Source organism: Trichoderma asperellum, chromosome 3, assembly GCF_020647865.1.
Source record: "Trichoderma asperellum chromosome 3, complete sequence".
In the NCBI taxonomy this organism is placed as follows: Eukaryota; Fungi; Ascomycota; class Sordariomycetes; order Hypocreales; family Hypocreaceae; genus Trichoderma; species Trichoderma asperellum.
This window is the reverse complement of record NC_089417.1, coordinates 3,703,953-3,724,643: the sequence shown is the minus strand read 5'-3', so window position 1 is coordinate 3,724,643 and position 20,691 is coordinate 3,703,953. Positions and strand designations below refer to the sequence as shown.

The following is a 20,691-nucleotide window of genomic DNA, read 5'->3' as shown; positions in this document are numbered from 1 at the left end:
ACGATTGCTTTGACGCAAAAGGGATAGAGGCATTTCTCATTTCAATATGAAGAATCGCAGTGGCTTAAGGCTTGAGCATCCCCCGCAATAGAGGCTCCAGAGGGCCAATTCTCCAGCTCTCAGACCGCTATAGCATCAACATTGAGGCCCGGCTCAGCGCTCAATAGCCCATGCTACCCCACTACCCAAACCCCTCCTCCTCCTAGTCGCCTTCAACCTCTCTCCCCCTTCAAAGGAGTTAAGCTCCTCCCGCACGCGTCCCCGAGACCTCGCTCCTCGCGAATCGACGCTGCCGAAACTCGGCAATGAGGAGCAGCTGGCGAGACCATGGAAGATCTGGGCCAGCCGTTCGCTAGTGCGACCCGATCTCCTCACAAGACATCAACGTACGGCTCTAGACAGGGCGTGTCATCCCAAAGGACCGTTGTCGATCCGTCCGCCAACCGACGGCATCTGATGCTGGACGATGAGGGCGACGACGAAGATCAGGATGACGAAGAGGGTTACTACGGGAAGGACGTGAGACAAGGGAACGAGGAAGATGAACAGCGATATTCCGCGGCGGAGGATGATGAGGAGGAGGAGCAATCAGTCACTCCAGTCCCCAGGAGCCACACGCCTGGCCGACTTGCTGGAGCCAGGAGCAATGTCCCGAGCGATCAGCCGCGCAGCAACAAAGCAACCGCTGAATTGGCCATTCGCCAACGAGCAATCTCGGCCTCGCACCCGCACCCGCCAGCGACTCGCCCGACGGGCCAAAGAAAGTCGACCGCAGACAGTCTTCCCGACGTCCCTCCCCTTCCTCGCGATGGCGAAGTAGAACAAAAGACGGCAGCGGCTGCAGCAGCCGCAGCAGCTGCTGTAGCCGCATCATCAAGAGCAACATCTGCCGTGTCAGCTCGCCAAACAAGCTCCATCATGGCTCGTCCATCGGCCGGCAAACATACCACGTTCCCCCCGTTGCCGAGACCCGGTGATGGGCCAGAGGTCCCTCCAGCCCCGGCATCCGGCATGTACTGGTCGAAGGCACCAATATCCGGAGCTGCACACTCGAATCTCCGAGCTCATACGACGACGCTGATCGGCTCCAATGTATACGTTTTCGGCGGCTGCGATGCAAAGACATGCTTCAACTCTATGTACGTCCTTGATGCGGACTCGTTCTACTGGTCTGTGCCACACATGGTTGGGGATATTCCTATGCCTCTCCGAGCTATGACATGCACAGCAGTTGGGAAGAAGCTCGTCGTATTTGGAGGTGGTGACGGCCCGACATACTTCAACGATGTCTACGTCCTCGATACGGTCAATTTCCGCTGGACCAAGCCTCGTATCATGGGAGACAAGGTGCCTTCGAAACGTCGCGCCCATACGGCATGCCTATACAAGAACGGCATCTACGTCTTTGGTGGAGGTGATGGCGTGCGTGCCCTGAACGACATCTGGCGGCTCGATGTCAGTGACATGAACAAGATGTCGTGGAGACTGATATCCGGTGCCGAGAAGACAGCTCCGGGAACACGGGAGCGTCGGCCGAAAGCTCGCGGCTACCACACAGCCAACATGGTCGGCAGTAAGCTCATCATATTTGGTGGATCGGACGGTGGCGAATGTTTTGACGACGTGTGGATCTACGATGTGGAGAGGCACATCTGGAAGCTCGTCAACATCCCCATCAGCTATCGTCGGCTCTCACACACTGCCACCATTGTGGGCTCATACCTCTTTGTCATCGGAGGCCACGATGGCCACGAGTACTGCGCCGATGTGCTGCTCCTCAATTTAGTTACAATGACGTGGGACAGGCGGAAGACGTACGGCCTGCCACCTAGCGGACGAGGATACCACGGCACGGTCCTGTACGATAGTAGGTTACTTGTGGTTGGCGGGTTTGACGGCAGCGATGTATTTGGCGATGTTATGATTCTGGAGTTGGCGGTTCATGCGTATTACTCGCAAATTAGTCATTTCACGATTGATGTATGATGACGGGAAGCTTTACACGATTATGAAGGAAGAGGAGGGAAGAAACGTTGGATATTTCTTTTGTTAATCTTGCATTTTCCGATTTATTTGACCCTATGTGTGCATAGAAGAAGCTGATTAATTCGGTTTGGTTTTCCCTTTTTCTTAATGTACAGAAGCAAGCAGCATAGCCTTTCCCATGTATGTATGTAGCTTGCCAAGAAGATAAGATATAGAGTAAGCTTTCTTATTTCATGATACCACAAGTCTTTTAAAAAGAAAAAAAAAAAGAGGAGCAAATTAGATCATAACGTGAGTCCATTAAACAATTTTGATTTTATTGTACAATATAGGGAACTAATAACCATGTATGTGTAAAGCAGACTGTTTTGTTTGAACCACCCAAAATGTAAGAACGAATCAAACACGCCCTATTATGCAAATGCTGATAATAATAACAGTGAAGAAAAAATATGAAGCCGATTCCGTTGTTTCCTCGTCACCCATAACTTGGCCTATTTAGCCACCTCTTCAATGTACAAGTGTTTTTTCGTGTTCTCTATAACCGTGACGGGTAAAACCAGCCTAAAAATAAGAAAAAATAGAACACATTAACCTCCCCCTTGATATTCATGGAGTAATTTTCTTTGATATAAATTTTTTTTCGGAGTTTAGTTTCATTTGCTGTATTAGACATATGTGAGTGTCTGATGCAAGTGTATGAAACAGCGTCTATGTGATTGGTTTCATGCCAAGAAGGGGTATTTCAAGATGGGAGGGGCCGGTTTGTTGTAACCGGATGTGACGGATAGATGTTGCATGCCATGGCCACTAGTGCAGAGCGCCTCAACGGGCGCGTGCTGCTAATAGCCGCCATGGGACGGGAGAATTGAAGTGCATTCAGCAGCTTACTGGGCTTGCTCCTGGGCCTGGGCAGCCTTGCGGGCGGCTATTCTCTTCTCCTCAGCCTCAACCATGTCTGGTAACGAGTTTGTTAGCTAGCTGTTTATAGAGTGTTGGGTAGGGATTCAAACTTACCCATCCACAGATCTTGTCCCTCGTACTCCTCCTTGTGGATTCTCTTCTCAATGAGCTTCTTGTGCTCAGGGTCGTTGGGGTCCAAGACCATGACGGTCTCCCAGCGGCCCTTGCCGCTCTTGGCATCGTTCATCTCGAAGGCGGCGGAGACGATCAGCACGGCGAGAGTCAGGCCCTGGGCGTAGACACGAGCCTGAACGATCTTCTGGGGAGTGCTCATGGGCGCGCGGCTGACGAGGGCAAAGGCAACGGCCAAACTGGCGAGCCACGACGCGCAGACAATGCTGTAGCGGTGCTCGCGGCCATAGTTCATGAAGCGCTCGTATGTGGTCTCGTTCTCGCGGATGATTTCCTGGGCACGCTGGGAGTTGTCTCGGTACAGGCGTCGGGGGTCCTGCTCCTTCTGGTGCTTGATACCTTGGCGATCAGCCTGCACGATGGCACCAAAGGTACCGGTGGATGTGACAAGGAAAGTTCGGAATGGGAGGGTCAGGCCACGGAAAGAAGGGTATTTCCTTGAGGCGTAGATGACACCAGTGGCACCGATAGCGAGACCCAACGAACCACCGATCAATCCGCCCTTGACAACGGCGTTGTAGTGGGCGGCTTCTTCTTCCTTGGTAAGGACCTTCATGGTGACTGTTGGAGTTGTTTGTCTGAGACTATGTGGTTGTTGTGACAGGTGACAACTGAGCTAACTCGGCAGAAAGTGGCTCAGTTTTGGTGATTATATATGTATCTCGAGCCCAGAACCTTCGCGAAGCGGGGGGATTGGGCGGGCAGGAATGATTCCCGTTGAGTAAAGGGGGTTCGCGTATAGGCTATTCGAAGAAAAAGCAGCTACCTAATTGGATGAGAAGGCCGGCTCAGGCGGTAACTTTTGCGTAGTCGGGCGAGATTGATAACCCCAGGAGAGCTGCTCTGATGAAGAGGGGTGGTGGTGTCAGAAAAGCTCGGGTGGATCCAAATGTAGCAAGTAGCAGCGAGCTGATTCTAGCTTTGTTGGATGATTTGATGACTGCAGCGGTTGGTCGTGTGATTAAGTGCAAGTCTTTGTGGTTGAGTATAGATGGGATGGCTGAATGAATCTGCTTGAGATTGCTTGAAGTGCTGGATGTTTTGGCTGTGATGATGCTGAAGGCAATGAAGACAAAAGCCCGATATGATGGAAGCGAGCGCCCTGTAAATATAGTGCTGGGCGTGGACGAAGCGGCATGATGTCAGCCAACCAGAAAAAAAAATCTTGCCTCTTTCCCTTCCGAGCCGCCCCGCCACAAACCCGAGAATTCCCCACCGAGAAATTCCCGTGCGCGACACACCGGGCCTCCGCAGGGCGATCGAGGAGAGGGTTTACGCGTTTTCGACCAAATAGGAAGAGCTGGAGGATCGAGAACTGGAATATCACTTACGCACTATTTCCAAATACCCTTGTTTGAATTGCAAGTATGGCAATTGAGTGCTCGCATGTAGGCAAAGAAAGCAGAGCGACACTGTAGAGATGGAATTTTTTTCACTCGCTCCCTACATCATCCGATTGCTCGTTGCGCGCCGCAGCGGCGACCGCCGACTTATGTGACGACAAACGATGCGCGGCATAATAGAAGGGAGAAAACACTCAAGCCACAGCGCTCATCGCGGCGGCTGCGGCATGTGCGGCGCCGCTCGGAGGCGAGGCCGCCTGATGCTCTGCGGCTTAGCAGCCTGCGGCGGTTTCGCCCGTTGAAACAACCGCTCGCCTCATAGGCTGACTAACCGGCGCAATCATGCCAGCTTACACACACCCCCTGCAGCCTTGCCAGCCGCGTGCCACGCCGGCAGCCGAGACGGGCATGGCGCCGACCGCGAGATCATACGAGCTGAGAGTTTTACTGTCTCGCCCAAGTTCGTTTGACGTCAATGGACCCTTGTGTCTTCTAGAATTCCGGGCGGTTCCGCCGCAGCCAGATCGTACGACGATGAGTGATTGCATCTCCGCGCTCCATATCCGGATCTGGTGTCGGCATAACTAGCTGAAGTAGCCGGCAGGGCTGTTATACCTAGATCGGTAGGACCAGTGATGATAGTAGTATGGAATCGTAGTACTAGTAGCAGCGGCATCAACGTCATTCCCACTAAGCAGCAAGCCTCAATCAGCAGCATCAACCAGCCAGAGTGAGACATCACAGACCACGTATTGAATAGACATACTCGATAGTACTTTGGCTACTTTGCAAAAGGAAATCATATTCTAACGAGGACACAAGCACTCTTGCAGAGAATACGTCTATACGCGCCGGCCAAATTGCTACCCTGGAAGCGACCCCAGATTTGAGTTGCAATCGAGCAGCTATCAAATGCACCATTCCGACATATCTTTGCCACTCCCCCGGACCCAGAGCCGCAATGCATGATCCTACCGATCGGTGCCGCTTGCCGCCCCTCTTCCGCCAGCCGCATCACGGTGGTGTGCTGGAGAACACTCGGGTCGTCGACCCCCCTTATCTTGCAACCCCCTGTTCTTCGCACCCCTGAGACGGTTTGATTGATTGGATGTCTAATTGATACCAGTTTATTGCCAAATACCACGGTGAATTATATGATGTAGATGTACCACAAAGATTACGCCATGCTCGGGTCTTTATCGCTGAGATCCCTCTGGGGTTACGAGATTAATGTAGGCGACTCGGACCGGACACTCGTGTCCAACTACTGTTAGGCTGTGCAGATCTAATGCTATACTTTGTAATTAGCTATATCAATGTACCAGGTACTCTATAGTCCCATATTTAAGCCATGTGCGACTCTTGTTGGGTCATTTAAGCTCGTGGATCTCAGTATTGGAGCTTGCACTCGCAGTACACTAGTCCATCTTGTGATCCCGGCGGCATTAGATCTTTTATTCTACTCATAATAGTAATTCGAAGAGCCATAATTGGCCATTTATTACGTTTTTGTTCCTATTACATCTCAACAAAACGTACTCGGGGCTGTTGGTAGGCGGCAGACATACACAAACCCACATACGAATAACATATCTAGTGATAGCAGAACGCGAAAAATTCCACCTGCGCCGAGATATATTGTTCCACCTGCTTGACATCTGACCATGTGCCGAGTGGCTGGTGCAGCATTTGCCCTATGCAAGAGCTTGTACAAATCAGCCCTAGGTATGCAGCGAACCGACAAGAGCCGATAGTCAGCCTTATGGTGTGGCGTTCGACAGACCTTCAGAGACCAGCATCAATGGCCAAGTACCGGGAAGGTTTTTGAACTTAGGTCATATCACTCAAAATTTACCTCAAATAAAACATATGCCCGTACAACTAACAGCTCCTGACTTTTACAGCCGAGCGATATCACGCAGTGTACGCACGCGCTTAGACATTCAACAACACACTAATTTCTCTCCAAGATGAAAAGAATATTCACATAGGAGATTACGTCGCTGCTATCACTGACAAATTACGGTACTTCGCATCGAATAGGTTCATACTTTTCTTCTTCTATTGAAGAACATGCCAAGGCTCCTTGGCCACTCTCGTGGCATGGAGACGACCAACATCACAGACGGCAGATATAAGCCAATGCGCAACACTAAACACTAAATCCCACAGCTAGCGGTGCACTCGAGCCTCATGTTCTAAAAATGGGACGATTTAATGCAATAGCTCAAAGCACGGCTACGGTATGATATATGGGGACGATATGGAGTAAAAAACAAAAAAGAGATTAGAAGCGTTGAGCTTCCCTTTCTTACTGCTCGGTGGCAAAGTGCGGCTGGTTCATCCGGCTTAGGACTCCAATATTTCCAAACGCCTCATGCAAAACATCTGTCAAAAAGGAGAAGCTGCGTAACATCTCCTTCCACGGCAGTGGCACTCGGCTACGAGGCCAAAAAAAAAAAAAAAAAAGAAAGAAAGAAAGGGCCACACGTTGAATCTGGCCTGGACGCGAGGTGCCGAAGTGGAGTCCCTTTTTTGGTCGGCGATGGTTGAGGCGAGGTGATCGACAGCGCCAAATGTGGGAACAGAGCTGCGTCTCGAGATGCATCCAGGGTCCAGTCCGTCCCATGAAAGCTTTACAGCACAACCGCTAGCGCTTGCCAAAGCGGGCAAAAAAGTATGTAAAATAAAAGAAGAAAAGCGGACTGCTCTCCAAGGGATGCTGAGGCACTCACTCTGATGGATTCGTGGCTCTTCTTGGCCCCCTTGTTCCTTGTTTCTAGCAACGCCATGGAAGGGCTCCATTTGTTCCATGAGATGCCGAAGTCTACCGCGCGCAACCCACTTGGGGCTTCTTTTCAGACACTCGACGCCAAGACGAAAGAGGCTTCGGTTGCGACCACGGAGAAAATTCCAAAGTACGTGTATTCAACTGTTGGCCCTTTTAGGCGCCTCTTGCCGTTTTTCTTCGTCTTGGATTCCACGCTCAATGGCGGCTAAGCCCGGCAATGGTGTGGGTTGATACAGTAGGTATTTCTCTCATCCACTTAAGCGTGTCTCAGACATGGCCGAGACTGGTATAAAGTGGCGTTTCAGGGTCGAGCATTGTCTTTTTTGCTGCCTTGTGCAGAGGATAGAGTTTGCCAAGCCAACGAGGGGAAATCAAAAGCCTGGTTCATGGCACTTTGCATCTTGTATATTGGCATCCTGGCTGTAATACATATGCTTCTCCACCATATGTGTCTTTTTTTTTTTTTTTTTTTTTTTCCTCACAAGACACATGTAGATAGATTGGGGGTCTGTAATTTCGGCCGACAAGATATAAATGTGCGGGCCTTTAAACAAACCCGCATTGAAGTTGAGAGGAAACTTTACTAGCGAGAATACGCCGGCTTACTGCCATGCACGCACCAGAGAGCTTCTAGACAAGCGAGAGAGCTAAAAGACCCCCCAAGATGTCATTGTGCCGTGCCCAAGTTAATTTACCCTGGTTAGCAGTATTTGCTACTCACTAGCTGGAGCGAACATTTGTGTCTCGTAATGAAATATAGCAACCAATATCCATCCCATGTGCCACGTTATGACTCAGGCCAGCTGGCGGCAGAGGCGCCATAGACAACTAGACTCCGCCAAAGACAGGAAAAAAAGAGAGACTGTTCCCACTGTGAGATGGATCCCGCACGCTCTTGTCCCCTGTGATGTCAAAGACTGACAACCCGAATTAGCCTCGGTAAGGGAGCGAGGGTATACTGCTAGTTGAATTGCAGCGTAGCATTTTTGGCGGAGAGAGTCTGGAACTGCATTGGTCGAACTGCAGGCGTCCTTTAATTGATCGATATTGCAGTATGTATACATGACATACTTGTACGTTTACTGCGGAGCAACATGAATGAGGTGCAGGGGCAATGCGTTTTGCGCACGCGACTGCAACTGGGAATCCCTACCCTCAGAGGCATTTTTTTTTTTTCACTTAAGCGTCTTTTTTGCTTTCTCAGTTTGACATGCGGAATGCGACCCTGCAGCGTCGACGGCCCGAACAAGGGAACCGCTCTCTAGGTTATTATACATATTACCCGTGCGCACCATGATTTCCGGTGATCATCTTTTGGTGAGCCAAGACGGGCCAAGTAATTGGAGGATTTCCCTTTTTTTTTTTTTTGTGTTGTTGGGGGGAAGTCGACTGATGCCTCAGATGGGCATTACAGAACGTACTAGGTATGTACATTTAGGCATGGAGTATGAGGTGTCGGTGCATTTACGAGTGGCCGCATATAGGCATTACACGTACTCCGTATACATATAATAGAACGGCGACTTATTAAGATGACGCAGCGCCTTAGGCGCCAATCGCGGCGTCTTTGGACCCTGAAAATCTTCAAGCTACGTAGTGAATAGCAGCCGTGTTCTGCATCCAGGGGGCCTGGAATCGACGTCGCTTATCAGCCTGATGTTCACACATCGCATCGATCCGTCGTCACGTTTCCGCCGCCTCTTGAGCTGCTGGGCTGGCGAAGACTGGGGATGCTAAAGCCACAACACAATTCGTCCGCCACGAGGTGGGGATCTGGCAGTGTCGAAAAGGCCACTCCATTCTCCAGCTCGATATATCGGCCGTAGTCCTGTGCCTGCAGCTGCGGCTTTGATTTTTCTTTTCTTTTCTTTTTATTGGGGGGGCTACTTGTAAGGCGGCGGTCGAGGAGAAAGGGTCCTGTGACATCATTGGAGGAACTCATCTCAGGAGACTACCTAAGATATATGTGCCTAACCTAACCTACATGCTCACCGCACTCTATACCGTACCTATAATTAGTGCACGACCGCCTACTGGGCAATTGGAAGTCTGGGAATCCATATCCTTAGTCTGCACTGCGTGTCTAGATGTGGTGGGTTTTCTTATGCTTCCTTCTGCGGGAGACGGCGAGCGGTGAAGAGAGGAGGTGACGCGGCAGAGAAGAAGAGCTGAAACATGAAGTTGCTGTGTTGTCCACAATACGAGTGAGTACATGTAGCAGTAGTGCAGTAAGATGGGAGGTTTACGAGTGGCAAAGAGCGGCAAAGGCCACATGTATCCACGACTGCTTCTATATATGGCCTCCAAGGCACTGCTGGGCACATGCGGCCATATCCACGGCGTAGATCTGCAAGCTGTTGCTTCAGGATGCATGTCGGCCACCCGGCCACCGCATTCGGCTTCTTCCCTGTGCCTCAGCTCACACGCGAGGCAAGATTCAGCTGGCATTGCCGTCAATCACGGAGTATTCCGCCGAATAGGCCATTGCAAGTGGCAACAGAGGGACCGTCCGGCGGTCAACCAGCTACATGCGGTAGGCCAGTATTGCGATTGTCCTGCTCGCAAGCTGCATTCCCACTTCGTACCGGTGGCCAGTCCAGTGGCTGCTCCGTAGTGGCTCAGCATTAAACCGCACCACCGAGTAGCGTCGATGCTAGTGCGCGTTTGAGTAATGCCGCCAGAGGCACTGATAGGCCTGAGCAGGTCGATGCGACTGGAATCGGGCGGTAGCGCCAGGCACCTGGGCAGTCACAGCACCTCCGACACGTTGCTATTGTCGGGCCCAAAAGCCCGTGGGGACTGTTTCTCTCACATGCACAGCGCATCTATCAGCCATGTCGGTGTGCAATAGTGCCGCCAAAAAAAGGCCCTTTGGTAGCTGCTTCAGGTAGAGTAGACAGAGCGAAGCGATGCGGAGAACTTGGTCCAAGCAATACGGAGCCCCAGAGTTGATTTGCGATTACTATCCTTTTGCTCCGTACCGTATGTACAAGTCATGCCTGCGCGCTGTAATGCGCGTGGCTGGAGCCTTGGCGGGCAAAAGGGCGCATGCGGTGCAGCCAGGCACGTTTCCTCGGCGGCATTCCATACTGTAGGAACTTCCCAACTGCGTAATGAACCAAGCCTGTGAGCGCTAGCCGCTCTAGGCAAAGAAGCCCTCTCTTTTTGCTTCTCTGCGAGTTCCTCGCCACCGAGACTCGTGAACACGTCAGTGTCACTTGCTAAAGCCGTGCTAACCACGGCGAGGTGTAAAGTATAGTCGAATCAAGTCGTCGGAGAGCTCAAGGAGCACGAGGAAATTCCGATCTCCGGAGAAGCGGAAGCACACATGCGCCTCTAGCGGCCAGGAGGGCGGACCGTTACCAGGCGGATACGTCGCGATACCTGCCGCCCGCGCTCGATTGATGCTGCTTGCCCGTGTACTGTGCCCGTCCGGCGTTGCTGTCTGATTTGCTGGTATAGAGTCTGGCTGGGCCCGGGGGGGCTTGAGATGGATGCTTGTAAGCTGGGTCTCACTACGACGCACTTGGTATGTTATCATCGGTGACCTGCATCATTACTGCTTTAGTCCTGACCGAGCGAGGTCCTGCAGCTTGGAGTGCTAGCACTCCATGTTAGCGGTCGATGCCTACATGCGTTGATGCAGTACGACGTGCTTGAGCCGACACTCAAAACCCCCCACGCACACTCATACAAGTATGTAGATGCAAGCATATACCTGGTATTTGGTGTGTAATACAAGTTGCACATATCCAAGAGAATAAGAGTCTGTTGAAGCAGAACCCACAGCGAGAGCAGGGCCAGGGTTCCAGAGCAAGGCAAGATACGGAGGACCAAAGTCGTCGACTCGCATGCTCGTGCAGGTAGCACAAGCAGCAAGGCAGGGCACCTGTGGTAACATTCGGCATCCGTCCAGATTAAGAACGCTTTTGGATGCCACCACAAGTCCCATAATAAGGCCCAGTGTAGGCCGCTTCTTCCCTTCCCCTGGAAGTACGCAGCTGGCAACCTGAGCCGTCGTTTTAATTCCACTGCACAGTTCCCGTAGGTACGAGGTAGACCGCGAGTACTGGCGAGGTACTGTTCGCCTGATAGCTGTGGGAGCGATGGCTTGAAGCCGCCCAATTAACCGCTAGCGCCAACCCCTGTTCCTGTGGCTCTGGTGCTTGTACGAAGCACTACATACGGAGGACTCGCTGGACTTGCTCCTGACACGCTGAGGTCGTGATCAGAGCTTCGGCCTTGCAGGGGCAGACGCCAACTAGGATTCAGTTGCTCCGGCTCTGTGGATGAGGTGGTGTGGATGGGGGAAACCTTGCTCATCGTGGTGATCATGCCGTCAACCATCAGGACTCTTGTTGCTGGTATGGACGTGCTAGCAGTAGTGGTGCCTGTAGTGCTACTGCGCTAGCAGCTGTAGGAAGTACTATATGTTATGTAGCGGCAGCATTTGTCTTTCCTCTTCCCTCTTCTTCACCCGTATTCCATCTCTCCTCTTCTAGCTCAGATTGAAAGCCATCCGTCTACTCTGCTGCTATAAGTAACCTGCCTTATTGGTGATTTGAGAAGCTCCAATTCGTAGTTGTGTCTGATGCTGCCACACCATACCTACGTCCATCTCTCTTTCAAGCCACCTTCTTTCATTGTCCATCCTTGAGCCGTGCATGCATCGCGCCAGTTGAGCGACCAAGAACCGACCAACCAACCGACTTACACCATTTCGCCTTCTCCGCCATTTCGCTGCGCTGTTGCTGGGCCCCCAAAAGCCGTCAATCAAGGGCCGCTACGACAACAATAACACATCACCAGGCCGCACCGCTCTTCTCTCGAGCTAAGAATACCATTCATTCGATTTGGACAAGCTTCTCGTGACGGCCGGACTGTCTCTTGAGCTGTTGGCCGCCCCACGACTCGCGCTCGTCCAGATTCATTCATAAATACCTACTTTGACCTGGAACCCCCGGCAAAAAGGTGTGACATGCTCTGACCCTCTCCGAGGTTTTACGCAACGTCTCCCAAGTCTCAGCATTGCCCTCATCCGACCATAAGTTCCAGCCATCCCGGCAGAACCTTGTTTGAGCCGTCTATTTTTGCATCTCCAGGCTCTGTCCTCTTCCCTCCACCGCTCTACTTCGCTTCACTTCGTTTTACTTCTATTTCCGTTTGTTTCGACTCGCTCTTCTATCGGTGAACGTCTAGCCTGTGTGTTTACCGAGTGCCGGGACAGCTTATTTGCACGCCTTCACCATCGCCGACTTTGCGCCGCGAGACGGTTTCGTCATATACCAGGTACAGCCGGTGGACTTTGGCGCATCTACAGCGCTCCCGCATTTACGCCGCAGCCACGACAGTACCGCCTAGGTACGGTGTACTTTGCAGCGCACTTGTACTCCGCATTCACGGTTCAGCCAGGCAAAGAGAGAAAAAAAAGAGTCCACGGCACCACACTGTCTACCGTGCAAGCAGACAGCCACAGCGAGCGTTGCTCGACCCCAGCCGAACCGCGCCGGCAAAATAGGCCCATCCGTCACTTTGGCACGACCGGGGCTGCTTGGGGATTATTTCGGGAACTCGTTTTGAGTTTTGCGGCTGAGGCTTTCGTGACGTCCATTTATTTATTTATTTGTTTGCTTGCTTGCTGTTTATTGCTGCCGCGACCCCCGCTTCCATCCTGGCTCTGCCTCGTCATTGTCCCCAGCAGGCAGCGAGTGTGACACAGAGCGTGAGCGTGAACGTGAGTGAGTACGAGCGTGCCTGGTACTGTGTACCGAGTACATCCATCACCAAGACACATCCCCATCCCGCCTGTAAACTTGGCAGCAATGCAGAGCGCGCTCAGGTGGTTCCAGGGCCCCGACAAGGCCCTTGGGCCAGGCTCCACGGCCGCAGCGCTCGTCGCCCAGACCAGCTCCAGCACCAGCACCGGCTCCAGCGCGGGCTCCAGCACTGGCTCCAGCACTGGCTCCAGCGCTAGGCCCAATGCCCTCGCCCGGCCAGCCCACTCCCGCGCCACTGCAAAGGCCAGCGACGGTGCCGGCCTGGCGCTGCCTGCCTGTGCCGCCTCGCCCGCCCTCGCCGGGTCGCCAACTTCGCTCAACTCGTCGTCGCTGACACAATCACCTTCGCCCCAGCCGGCAACGCCTCCCGACCTCTTGCACGACGCATCATCGGCCTCTGCCTCCGCCTCAGCATCTGCCTCCGCATCCGCCTCTGCCTCATCATCAACAGCGTCGCCATCGCCGCTGTCCAGACACAGCTCCAGCTTCTGCAGCACCCCCGCATTGCGCGCTGACCCAGACGTCGCCGCACCCTCGCCCTCGTCGTCGTCTGCATATTCCTGGACCTCCGCCCTTCGCACAACCGAGCAGGCCCAGGCCAAGCCCGAGAAGCTCTTCGCCTACCCCCGACCCGACACCACCATCGACGTCGACATCGACATCGACCTGAGCGACTGCGACGACACCGCCGACATGACTACTGGCCCGGGCCTTGACGCTGCCATGGGCCGACCGCGGCAGGACTCGTTTGTCAGCGCCGGCCCCAAGCCCATCTCCATGAACATCCAGAACCGCGACAATGTCAACAGGAATCGTCGCGAGAGTCTCGCCGGCAGCCTCATGGGCGGCGTGAGCTGGGGCGGCATGTCCTTTGGCAGTTTTGTGAGGGACGAGTAAGTGCCTTGATCATTCTTGTCGTCAGCTTTTTATCCTTATCTGCCTCTGCTATCGTGTGGGCGCTATAATTATTTTTGCCCCATCCGCACCGTCATCAAGCATCGCATTCACCCTCACTGCTGCTTCCACCATCTTGCCTCAAACATCACGGAATTCCTCTTGGGCATGTCAATTCGCAGACTGGACGAGGCACATTTTGGACTCTTCACGCCCCGCGTGCAACCGTTCTTTTCCCCCCCTTCACTCCACCCCTCATGTTCGCTCCGAATCTCCCCGCCATCGTTCACGTCATGGGCATCATCTACTGCATATTCACGGATTTGACTGCCATTTCTCTATCCTTCCTCTTTTCTTCTTCTTCTTCTTCCTCCTCTTTCTTTATCTATGCGGTGACGACTGCTAACAGAATGCCCTCTGCAGTATCATGATGCAGGGAACCTCTCCGTTCACCGGCGGCGCCCACGCGTCTCCGTCATTCCACTCTTCATCTTACCTACCGAAGCTTGAGGCTAGTTTCATGCGAGACTTCACATGTTGCGGCAAGATTCTGCCAAACTTACATGACTTGCTGCAGCACTATGAGGAGGCCCACACACAGGCCAGCCCCTCTGCTACGCGAAACAGTGCTTTCAACCAATACGGCCAGCTAGGCATTCAAGGATCACCAAAGTTGCCGAACCCGAGGGCAACTCCAGGGCCTGGCCAAGGTCCGCAGCAACTGGGACAACAGCGCTCGATCGGTGGCCCCGGACTCCAGCTGGGCGGGCCTCAGCGAGTTGGCACCTCCATGCTTCAGATGTCCACTTCCATGAGCAACAATCTCAATGACGACATGGATGCCGTTGCAGATATGGAGATGGATGATGCCATTGGCGCCATGGACATGGACGACAGCCAAAAGATGCATCAGACTCGCCAGCTCTTCGGCCAACAGCAGCGACCACAGCTCAACATGAACACCTCCGGCATTACTCAAGGTCTCCGGACGTCACAGCCGCCCACCCCCGCAGCCGCCAGCTTTGGATTCCAGAACAACCCCACTGTTTCCTCTGTCAATACCCCTACCCTTACGACCCAGCAGCAGATGCCGCAGCAGCAGCAACAGCAGGCCCAACAGGCCGGCATGGGTGACATGGATGAAGACCTCCCTGGTATGCCAATGGGTGGCGACGCTACTGATCTTGGCGACATGACGTTTGGTAACGGCAACAACAACGCTAATAGCGACTCTAATTTCTGCATTAACGATCCCGGCAAGCATTTGTTTAGCCCCAACGGCGCATTCCCGCAAGGTAACCGATCTATACAAGCACAGCTCGCGCAGCTCGGCTTGACTAGCGGTCAGTTTGCGGACCCCGAGGCCAACAAGGCGCTGCTTGCCCGATTGCAGAGCATGATGATGCCGGAGGAACACAAGCCATTCAAGTGCCCGGTCATTGGCTGCGAGAAGGCGTACAAGAACCAAAATGGACTGAAGTAGGCTATACCCCTGTTTACACGATCCAATTGGCAATAAGAGGTGCTAACCACCGTATTTTACTAGGTACCACAAAGCTCATGGCCACCAAACCCAGCAACTGCACGAGAACGGTGACGGAACCTTTTCCATCGTCAACCCGGAGACCAGTGCGCCTTACCCGGGTACTATGGGTATGGAAAAGGAGAAGCCGTTCAACTGCGAGACGTGCGGCAAACGCTACAAGAACCTCAACGGCTTGAAATATGTAAGTCCAAGCAAGAATGATTAAGCTGCATAATCTTTAACCGAGGCTGACCCTCTTTTCAGCATAAATCCCACTCTCTTCCTTGCAACCCCGAATTTAAGCTTCAAGCTCTAGCCGCCGGTCTTAATCTGCCAGGCATTGGAGAAGACGTGATGTTGCAGTGAGCCGCTTGCACATGATGCGTCGGCCGTACTCCTCTGAACGGCATGGATCTGTTCGCGTCACGAGGGACATTCAAACTCCCCCGCTATAGTACGATTCCGACTCATCGAGCCTGTGTTGATCTCCTGTGGGGCAATCCTCCAGTTGCGATCAACTCGCCTTGCGCCGTACGCTTGCGCTCTATGCTCAGCCATTTGTACATCCACTCTTCTTTTGCCTTGCAAATTTACGGCACATGGCGACGGCGTTTAATCCTGGGCTGGTTCCCTGAGACGAAATGGATTCGAGGTTGCTGGTTTCTGGATGGTCGCCTCTCCCCCTTATCTGAGGTTCCCACATTGATGGCGCGCTTGCTCGCTCGCTAACCCCCCACCATATGCGCATCAGTGAAGCAGATCATTCCTGTCATCGGATGGCCGCTAATACTATGTACTACTAGCGGTGGTACATGATGCTACGGCCAAATTACCAGAACTGGAAGGACCTGATCCCGTCTTCTAAGTTGCATTGAGCCTCTCTCTCACCTCAGTTTGTTCATGATCTTGTGTGTGTTTTTTGTTTACCCCATCGCGATGCATCTTCTATAGACCGACTGCCGGCTGGCACCGCGAACGCGCCCTTTTAGCTTCCTGGCAACAATCAAAAAGTTCGCCAAAGAAGATGATGACAAGAATTTGAAATGGTGAAGCAAAAATGACTACAAAAAATACGAAAAAGCGGTTATGAGTTTGTACGTTGGGGAGATTTTTCTTAGTCTTTCATGCTATGTCTCCTGGGGAGAATTGGTGCTGCATTGGACAGAAAAGAATCTGGTATTTGTCACGTTGATCATCTTGGGCGGTTTTGGTTTTTCAGGCTCTTTTCTATCGTGTGTGTTTTCTTTCGTTACTACCCTCTGATGTTTCTAAACGGTTTGGATTGGATTGAAATTTTGGCTTTGATTTCCACGCGCTGCTCTCCTCGCCCTCTATTCGACCCCCCTGCCACCACAGAGGAGTTTGAGATGAGAGAGCAAATCTGGTAATTTCCCCCCCTTTTTTATATATATATAGTGCTTTTGGGAAGGGGCCTTTTTTTTTTTTTTTTGTGAAAAATTTTCTCTGGGTGGTGGAACAAAACAAAAAAGGGAATGGAGATACATAAAAAGTTGCGTATTTTCTTTATGCTTAAACAGGAAATGGTTTTATAGAGAGAAATCCAAAAGGAAAAAAAGGAGCTATTTTGCCCTTATTACTTAATCTTGTGTGTGAGCAATGATCAAAACATCTCTAGTGAACAGCATATAGATTGAATGTCAGCTAAGCTTTTTGTTGATCTACCTTTGTCACCCCGATGTATTTCTTGTGTACCGCCCTCTTCTATTCAAAGCATGCACTTGTAATCCCGCCAAATAAGGCTGAAAGAGAGGCCCCGTAAGACGGGGGCACATCGTTACCGCTTTGAGGCGGAGGAGCAAAGGTTCCTTCTGCTATCATGTACATATACGTGCGACGCGTGTTATCCCATGCAATCATAAGTTCTAGTTATTAGCCGGCGGAGCGAGAGCCGAAAGAGACGGAGGATCAATATCCCAGGGGAGGGCGCGTGTAGGGAGAAGTGGACAGCCAAGGCAGCAGAGGGACCAGCTGGAAGAAAGAAGAGGTAATAGCATATATATATATATAAATTTCATATGGTCTATAGACATACATGAGCTAAACAGAACTATATCATAAGCATACCATTTCATGAAAAGCAAGCAAAGTACCTAAGCAAGCAGCCAACTCCCTGAAATGCTCATTGGATAAGTTAAAAAAAGAAGAAAAAGAAAAAGAAAAAGAAAAGAGAAATGCTCCCCCTCCCCCCAAAAAGCCAGAAACGGAAAATAAAAAAGTGCTCTCATATGGTCGTATTGCATTTCTTTAAACGAGCAACCCCAAGCAAAAGCCAAAAACAGCTTCTTCGGGAAGATCGCTACATCATCTTTCCTTTCAAGAGGCTTCTCGGTAACCTTTGGCAAGGTGTCCGGGTAATAAAGGAAAAAGATGATAGGCGCGGGTTGCGACATGTAATCTTCATATCGTATCAAGGCATCCTTTCTACGATATCTCCACGTCCTCGTCATCTTCATCGACCTCAGACTCGACGATCTGCATCTGAGTACTGCTGCTGATACTTTCCTTACGAGCTCCATGCCCCGTGCCATCGCTATACCGGCCCGATACGCTCCCCCACTCGAGCTCGTCGCCCGCAACGACTCGGCCCTCCATGTCGATCTCCTGCGAGAGCTCGACCAGGGCGCTGCGGGGGAGGCGAAGGAAGCCTTGAGTACGAACAATGCGGCCCCAGTGTGTCATGCAGAAAGTTGCCGCTCTCTTGCGTAGCCACTCTTCGCTCGCCAGTCCCGAGCAGTACCATATAACGCAGGCATGTTCGACATCCAGCTCCTTGGCTAGGCGATTTATGCACAAGAGGCGAAGGTGTGGGATGTTGTATATATTGGACATGACTAAGAGCCCAGCAACATCAGAGAGGTCCGTAGTGGCGTCACTGTCCGTCTCCACCGTGCCGTGGATGTTATCAGTATAGAGATAGAGGAGGAATGCCTTGACAACTGAATACGGCTCGGGGATATGCATCTTCTTCGTGTGAAATTCCGCCATCTGAGCATTATACAAGCGTGCAAAGTGTGGCCACCGAGCTTGCAAAATGAGCTTATGGACGTGAATAGGCGTAGAAGTCGGTGTATCCGCAGAAAGCCAGCCTTGATCTTTATTTGAATCATCGGCTCGAATGAGCCCAGAGCTTAATGTGTCATCGCTGTCGGCATCATCAGCAAGCGCTGTGATGATAAAGTCTGTACCACTCCCGGACTCGGGAGGCTGGTTGAATAGCTTGGCAAGATCCGCACCAAGCCCCTTGGAAGGCTGATCAGAAAGTCTGGTGGCAAAGGATGGCCTAGACTGAGCCAAACTTTCCGGTGCTAGATTGTTTCCAAGAAAGCCGTATCGTCGAAGGTCGACTTCCATGATGTCGCTACAATGGATCACGTCAGTAGATATAGAGCAAGTATAGGTCAGCTATCGTTCCATCTCACCTGAGGTACTCTTCATAGCCGTTAGGGCCCAAGTCAGTCGAAGCAGGGTCAACTGGACAGCCTAAAAGCCACGCTTTGGTGCCATCTTCATTCATGGTACAGTAATGCCACCTATATCCGGTTTTAAATATTTCGCGGCCGTCGGCAAGCTTCTGCCATCGCAACGTGCTGAGATCTAATGCTGATAGAGAGCATTCTCTGTGGGTAATGGTCGCAGCAGGAGTCACAAAGTCGAGCAACGTTCCGGAAGAGTAGGCGTGGAAATGGATGCCTGATCCTTGAGATGGCACCGTTGGCCCCGAAACAAACTTGAGAGCGGATATAGACCCTGGTGCCATTGGCGCATAAGATTTTACTTGGAAAGATGGAGGATTCACTTGAGCGGTCCGGGAATTCGCAGCATATCCAGATGCGCCAACGACAGGATTTGCTGCCATAGTGTAAGGTGGCCTGGGAGAACTACTAGTTCTGTGGGCAGTAGAGTGGCGATCAAAGACGCCAAAATGGGGTCGTGAGTCGAATTCCGGGCTTCCCTTCAGATCAAGCCACCACAGGTCACTAATCTTGTCCATGTCTTCGCTGAGGCCACCAAAGACCCAGACACGATCACCCCAGATATAGGCCGAGTGATCAAAGCGACCGACGAAACGCCATGCCTTTGACCATGTAAATGTCTTGAGGTCGAGATAGCAAATATCGTCCAAGACATAGTTGTTCTGGCCAGTGATGCCGCCGATGATGAACAGCTTATCCTCGTGTAGCACCGCGGCGTGTCTTGCTCTGCCTTTTGGTATGGGGCCGGACACCAAAGGTTGTGTCCAGTGGGCTGTTTTCAAATCGAAGATGATGAGGTCAGATAGGTAGGTTCGATGCTCGTTCTCGCCGCCGAAGACAAGTAATTTGTCGCCTTTGTACAACGTCGCCGTGTGGCCTGTGGAAATATCAATTAGTGTTTGTCGCGATCGAGGTTAAGAGACAGTTCAGGGAATAAAAGCGCACCCATGCGAACCCCAGGAATATCGCCATAGTTATCCACCAAGTTCCATTGATGGGTTGTCAGGTCTAATCGCAGGACGTGATTGTACACCTCGTCAGTGTATTGGTCAAAACCGCCAAAGGCGTAGATCTGATTGTTCCCGCAGTATGTCACAGACGCATTGACAAGACACGCAGGTCTCTGGCCGAGCGTACGGGTAACTTTGGGACGGTATCCATCGACTAGAGGGCGAGCCTTAGCAGGAGAGTTTGGCATAATGTATGTGTTATTGGAGGCGGCCGAGGCAGGCGTCTGAACGGTGCTCATGGCGTCTGTTGAAGTCTGGCTGACAATACTGGTGGTCTGCGGCGTCCCACCAGCATGGGTGGCCAGGCCTTGGCCGAAAATGCTGACAGAAGATGTCGATGGGCCGGGGGTAGACGGTTGCGCCATGGTGAGACTTGGTCACGATCAACAAAAGACCATGCCAGGCGCGCTGCAATCCGACGTAAACTGGCGGCGACAAGCCCAGAAGTGGCAGAGTGAAAGCCGCAAACGAGTGATGCGATAACGGCCGGTCTCAGCGCTTGGCGACTTGCACGGGTCCTCGTGGTGGATTCGACGATGTTTGTAGGTTAAGCGTTGGACGGCGCATGTGAGGTGAGGGTCGCAGATTTGCGGAGCATCGAAACAGAGTCTCGTTCGTCAAATCCCACACCCGACTAGGTACGTACTTTTAATTTTTTTCTTTGCCGCGTGCGCCTTTCCCAGTGCGGTTAGCGGCCCGGCCGTTACTCAGTGTGGCGGCTGGATCGTCGAAGGCTCTCTAATCCGCCTACAGTTCATGGTTGCCTAGACAACGCA

The 20,691-nt window shown here is 52.1% G+C and overlaps 4 protein-coding genes across 4 annotated transcripts; 2 read left to right on the top strand and 2 right to left on the bottom strand.

Moving 5' to 3' along the window:
• The first annotated feature begins 156 nt into the window (after nucleotides 1–156).
• TrAFT101_005817 (uncharacterized protein) lies at nucleotides 157–2,238 on the top strand. The gene has a single exon (XM_024908150.2). It carries the CDS (start codon nucleotides 328–330, stop codon nucleotides 1,984–1,986), a length of 1,659 nt encoding a protein of 552 aa, XP_024760323.1. The 5' UTR covers nucleotides 157–327; the 3' UTR covers nucleotides 1,987–2,238.
• A 404-nt stretch (nucleotides 2,239–2,642) lies between these two features.
• TrAFT101_005816 (uncharacterized protein) lies at nucleotides 2,643–3,637 on the bottom strand (the record flags this gene model as incomplete). The annotated part of the gene is made up of 3 exons (XM_024909832.2): nucleotides 2,643–2,649; nucleotides 2,878–2,944; nucleotides 3,004–3,637. The coding sequence occupies 3 exons, from the start codon at nucleotides 3,635–3,637 to the stop codon at nucleotides 2,643–2,645; spliced, it is 708 nt and encodes a 235-aa protein (XP_024760322.2).
• An 8,078-nt stretch (nucleotides 3,638–11,715) lies between these two features.
• Nucleotides 11,716–17,076, top strand: TrAFT101_005815 (uncharacterized protein). The gene is made up of 4 exons (XM_024900302.2): nucleotides 11,716–13,885; nucleotides 14,310–15,365; nucleotides 15,433–15,613; nucleotides 15,676–17,076. The coding sequence occupies exons 1-4, from the start codon at nucleotides 13,038–13,040 to the stop codon at nucleotides 15,775–15,777; spliced, it is 2,187 nt and encodes a 728-aa protein (XP_024760321.2). The 5' UTR covers nucleotides 11,716–13,037; the 3' UTR covers nucleotides 15,778–17,076.
• Nucleotides 17,077–17,454: 378 nt separating this feature from the next.
• Nucleotides 17,455–20,480, bottom strand: TrAFT101_005814 (uncharacterized protein). The gene is made up of 3 exons (XM_024901918.2): nucleotides 19,851–20,480; nucleotides 18,852–19,782; nucleotides 17,455–18,790 (listed from the first exon to the last, which is right to left on the bottom strand). Exons 1-3 carry the CDS (start codon nucleotides 20,278–20,280, stop codon nucleotides 17,854–17,856), a joined length of 2,298 nt encoding a protein of 765 aa, XP_024760320.1. The 5' UTR covers nucleotides 20,281–20,480; the 3' UTR covers nucleotides 17,455–17,853.
• Nucleotides 20,481–20,691: the final 211 nt, after the last annotated feature.